General features: G+C 50.3%; 1 protein-coding gene across 1 annotated transcript in view; it reads right to left on the bottom strand.

Moving 5' to 3' along the window:
* Positions 1 to 476: 476 nt before the first annotated feature.
* The window catches only part of LOC129683248 (histone-lysine N-methyltransferase PRDM9-like), a 19,803-nt gene continuing 19,314 nt past the window's right edge, over positions 477 to 965 (bottom strand). The window contains 1 exon segment of the mRNA XM_055615871.1: positions 477 to 965. This exon segment is cut by the window's right edge and continues 11 nt beyond it. Coding sequence (XP_055471846.1) covers positions 477 to 965 — 489 coding nt within the window.

The following is a 965-nucleotide window of genomic DNA, read 5'->3' on the forward strand; positions in this document are numbered from 1 at the left end:
TTTTATGTGCATTGGTGTGAGGGTGTCAGATCACCTGGAACTGGAGTTACAGACAGTTGTGAGCTGCCATGTGGGTGCTGGGAAAAGAACCGACAGTGCTCTTAACCACTGAACCATCTCTCCAGCCCCCAAAATGGAAATTTTTAATGGGACTGTCAGCACACACCTTTAATTCCAGCGTTAGGGAGGCAGAAACAGGCAGATCTGATTTTGAAGCCAGCCTGGTCTACACAAGTTTCAGGACAGCCAGGGCTAAACAGAGAAACCTTGTCTCAAGCGAAAAAAAAAAAAAAAAAGACGGAAGAGGAGAAAGAAAATATGGATTTAATTCATTTTCCGATCATTTTATACTCTTGAGTTTAGAAAATCAGCAGACTCCTCAGATATTTTAGTAGAACAGGTGGGAAGATGTTTGGTAGCTACATTTGTCTTCCTGTGATTATTGAGATGTTTTATTGCTATTGGTTTTCTCACCCTTATTGAAAAGGCAGTACTTCTCCCGTGTGTGTCCTCTCGTGCCTGATGAGGGTTGGCCTCTGCGTAAAGCCCCGCCCACACTCCCTGCACACATAGGGCTTCTCCCCTGTGTGAGTCCTCTGGTGACTGATGAGGGTTGGCCTCTGCGTAAAGCCCCGCCCACACTCCCTGCACACATAGGGCTTCTCCCCTGTGTGAGTCCTCTGGTGAGTGATGAGGACTGACCTCCGCGTAAAGCCCCGCCCACACTCCCTGCACACATAGGGCTTCTCCCCTGTGTGAGTCCTCTGGTGAATGATGAGGTGTGGCCTCTGCGTAAAGCCCCGCCCACACTCCCTGCACACATAGGGCTTCTCCCCTGTGTGTGTCCTCTCGTGCCTGATGAGGTGTGGCCTCTGCGTAAAGCCCCGCCCACACTCCCTGCACACATAGGGCTTCTCTCCTGTGTGAGTCCTCTGGTGATTGATGAAGGTTGACCTCCGCGTAAA

This window comes from Psammomys obesus, unplaced genomic scaffold, assembly GCF_907164565.1.
Source record: "Psammomys obesus unplaced genomic scaffold, mPsaObe1.curated_primary_1811, whole genome shotgun sequence".
NCBI lineage: Eukaryota > Metazoa > Chordata > Mammalia > Rodentia > Muridae > Psammomys > Psammomys obesus.